This window comes from Genypterus blacodes, unplaced genomic scaffold (assembly GCF_046128005.1).
Source record: "Genypterus blacodes isolate CSIRO-AG114 ecotype Tasmania unplaced genomic scaffold, CSIRO-AGI_Gbla_v1 ptg000109l_1, whole genome shotgun sequence".
NCBI lineage: Eukaryota > Metazoa > Chordata > Actinopteri > Ophidiiformes > Ophidiidae > Genypterus > Genypterus blacodes.
In genome coordinates this window covers 57,501-60,000 of record NW_027466913.1, presented here as the reverse complement: position 1 = coordinate 60,000, position 2,500 = coordinate 57,501, and the positions used below count along the sequence as shown (strand labels likewise).

General features: G+C 45.7%; 1 protein-coding gene across 1 annotated transcript in view; it reads right to left on the bottom strand.

Moving 5' to 3' along the window:
* Positions 1–2,500, bottom strand: part of LOC143009006 (apoptosis-stimulating of p53 protein 1-like) — a 33,868-nt gene that overhangs the window by 23,007 nt on the left and 8,361 nt on the right. Inside the window, exons 2-3 of the mRNA XM_076160995.1 lie at positions 2,425–2,500; positions 1,354–1,461 (exon numbers count right to left, since the gene is read on the bottom strand). The exon at positions 2,425–2,500 is cut by the window's right edge and continues 72 nt beyond it. Of these exons, the coding sequence (XP_076017110.1) occupies positions 1,354–1,461; positions 2,425–2,500 (184 nt within the window). The remainder of the gene's footprint in view (positions 1–1,353; positions 1,462–2,424) is intronic.

Below are 2,500 nucleotides of genomic sequence, written 5' to 3'. Positions count from 1 at the left end.
GTGCAGTGCTGACAGATTTAGAAGCATACAGCGTTAATGCAATGCAGCAGACTGGGAGGAAGACGTGATCTTTATGTGAAGCAGGGGTGGATTCTCTTATGACCAATTAGATAAATTCTGCTCAATCCCAGATAAAAGCAGCACTCTGGGCACTTAAGCACTGATAATTTGGTGATGGAAGAGAGAAAATCTGCTCCCAGAAGCTTCTCCTGAGGGATAAGTGCTGTCCTTGTGTGGGAGGTGAAGAATCGCCACCATCACGCGTACGACACCTCCAACACACCACAGAGGACAGATTATGTTAAAATGAGTCTGAGAGGAGCTGATGCATTAGAGTGATGTGTGGCTGTGATCCTCGGAGAGCGACGGCCCGCCGGGATCAGATGCCAAACTGGACTTGGCAGCAAAAAACGAAGAGAGCTGACGGCTTTGTCATTATAAAGTACTGACAGCTCTAAATGGGAGGACCGGGGGAGGAGTGGTGTCGCCTCTTTCTTTATCAGAAAATTTAAGGCTCAAATCGGTTAATTGCTGGAGGAAGGTTAGAGAGCACCGAGAGCAGCTGTGATGTAAACGGTCTAAATAAAAGATACACAAACCCACACATGGGGGGAAACCTAATGAGCCAAACATTAAAAAAAGGCCAAAGTGTGCACAATTTTATACACACCAGCATGTATTATTCACCATATACTTCTCCTTTATAACCTTTTTATGAGCATTAATTGAATTTTTAATGAGGAAGACAACACAACAAAGATAGAAAGGCAGCAGCAGCGAGGGGTAAGGATGCTCTGCACACACATGCATGTATGCACAGAACAGCTTCCAAATGTCCTTTATGTTTTGTAACAAATACAAATAGTGATAACTTGATTAATGAAGTGAATGTACACATAGTTTCTGTAATGCACATTATGAAGCTGATTCTGAAACTGTTCTGTTGCACACACTAACTCACCTTCTCTCTGTTTCTGTCTCTCTCTCCTCTGTTTCAGCTTCTCACAGTCATTGTTATGTAAATCTAATAATCTGATCTGGCTAATTACTGACCCGGTCGCTGACCTCAGTGTCACTTCTAAAGCTCACACACACCTCTGGCTCTGTGTTGCGTCAGTGTTTCTGTGTTGTGTCTTACTGCCGTCTCAGAGGGAAAAACAAACACAAACTCTCTTCTAAATCTAAATCTACATCTAAATCCAATTAAAAATCAAAACAAACGTCAAATTGAGGACCAATAAACCATCCATGCAGAGCTTTAAACAGTTGTGGTGGAAAACAACGGTAGTTCTCAGAGACTTTTACCACAGTTCTGGCTTTAATCTCAGTGTTACCACATGTGTGCCTTCGTACCTTTGGCCCAGGAGGGGAAGTGTCTCAGATAGAAGCTGACCTCGGGCCTCCTGGCTCCCCACTGCTGCAGGAGGTCCAACAACTGCAGCTCCTGAGGGAGAACGCGCTCTGGCAGGAGACAGTGGGCGACTCCACGTTAGCCAAAAAGCAATGCTGTTAAGTAAATGAGAAAAGCTGCACAGCGCGCTTCATGCCAATCCATTTAAAGATGCTGCTTAAAAATGATACAAACTCACATCACCGTAAAGTTTGATCTAACCAGACTACTTACTTCAAATCACTGGATGGTTTTACGTCAGTCTGTCCCATCTAATGCTGAATATCATCTTATGACTAAGCTCCATTTACTCCCTGTGTTCCTATGGTAACCAGACCCAGAGCATCTCCCTACAAAATGTGTGTATGATACTACGGTCACAGATACTGTATCTATAGTAAATGGCTCGTTGTCTTCCTGGGGCATGCACACAAACACAAACACAAACACACACACACACACACACACACACACACACACAGACACCAGTCACGTGCCGTGGCCTTGAGGCACGGCCTGGCCTGCCTTGGCTGACCCACACTGACACAATGGGATTTATAACAGCATCTATAACGCATTGAGCAGCTGTGTCACAGCCATTTATATCGCGGCTGACCGCTCGGTCACACCTCAGCGCCGCACAGACACGCCGTTGTTACGCGGATCACTGCTCTTACAGCTATGATTGAAGGAATCTAGGCCGCCCTTTAATGGACACATCAGCTTTCAGAGTCTTGGTGTCACGGTCCGGTCTAATCAGCCGTATGATGGCGACTTGGATCTCTGCGTCGCCCTGATATCTGTCCACCTCGTGTTTACGATTAGCCTGAAAGCAAAGCATCTATGCCAGTGTTACTCTGAGATTAATCTGTGATGTAATGCCAGACTGTAATCATGGAAACACTCAACTAATACTAACACTAAACAGACTGGCAGTCAGCAGCAATTGCGTTGTCTATGATGTGTTCACTGACACAGGCCGCAGCACTTTGACGGGTGGACAGACAGACAGACGGGTGGATTTATGGACTCACCATGGCCGTTCCATACTTCAGCCAGGTGACATTCGCCCTCGCCAGCCTCTTTGCAGTATTCCACCACGTCAATCAC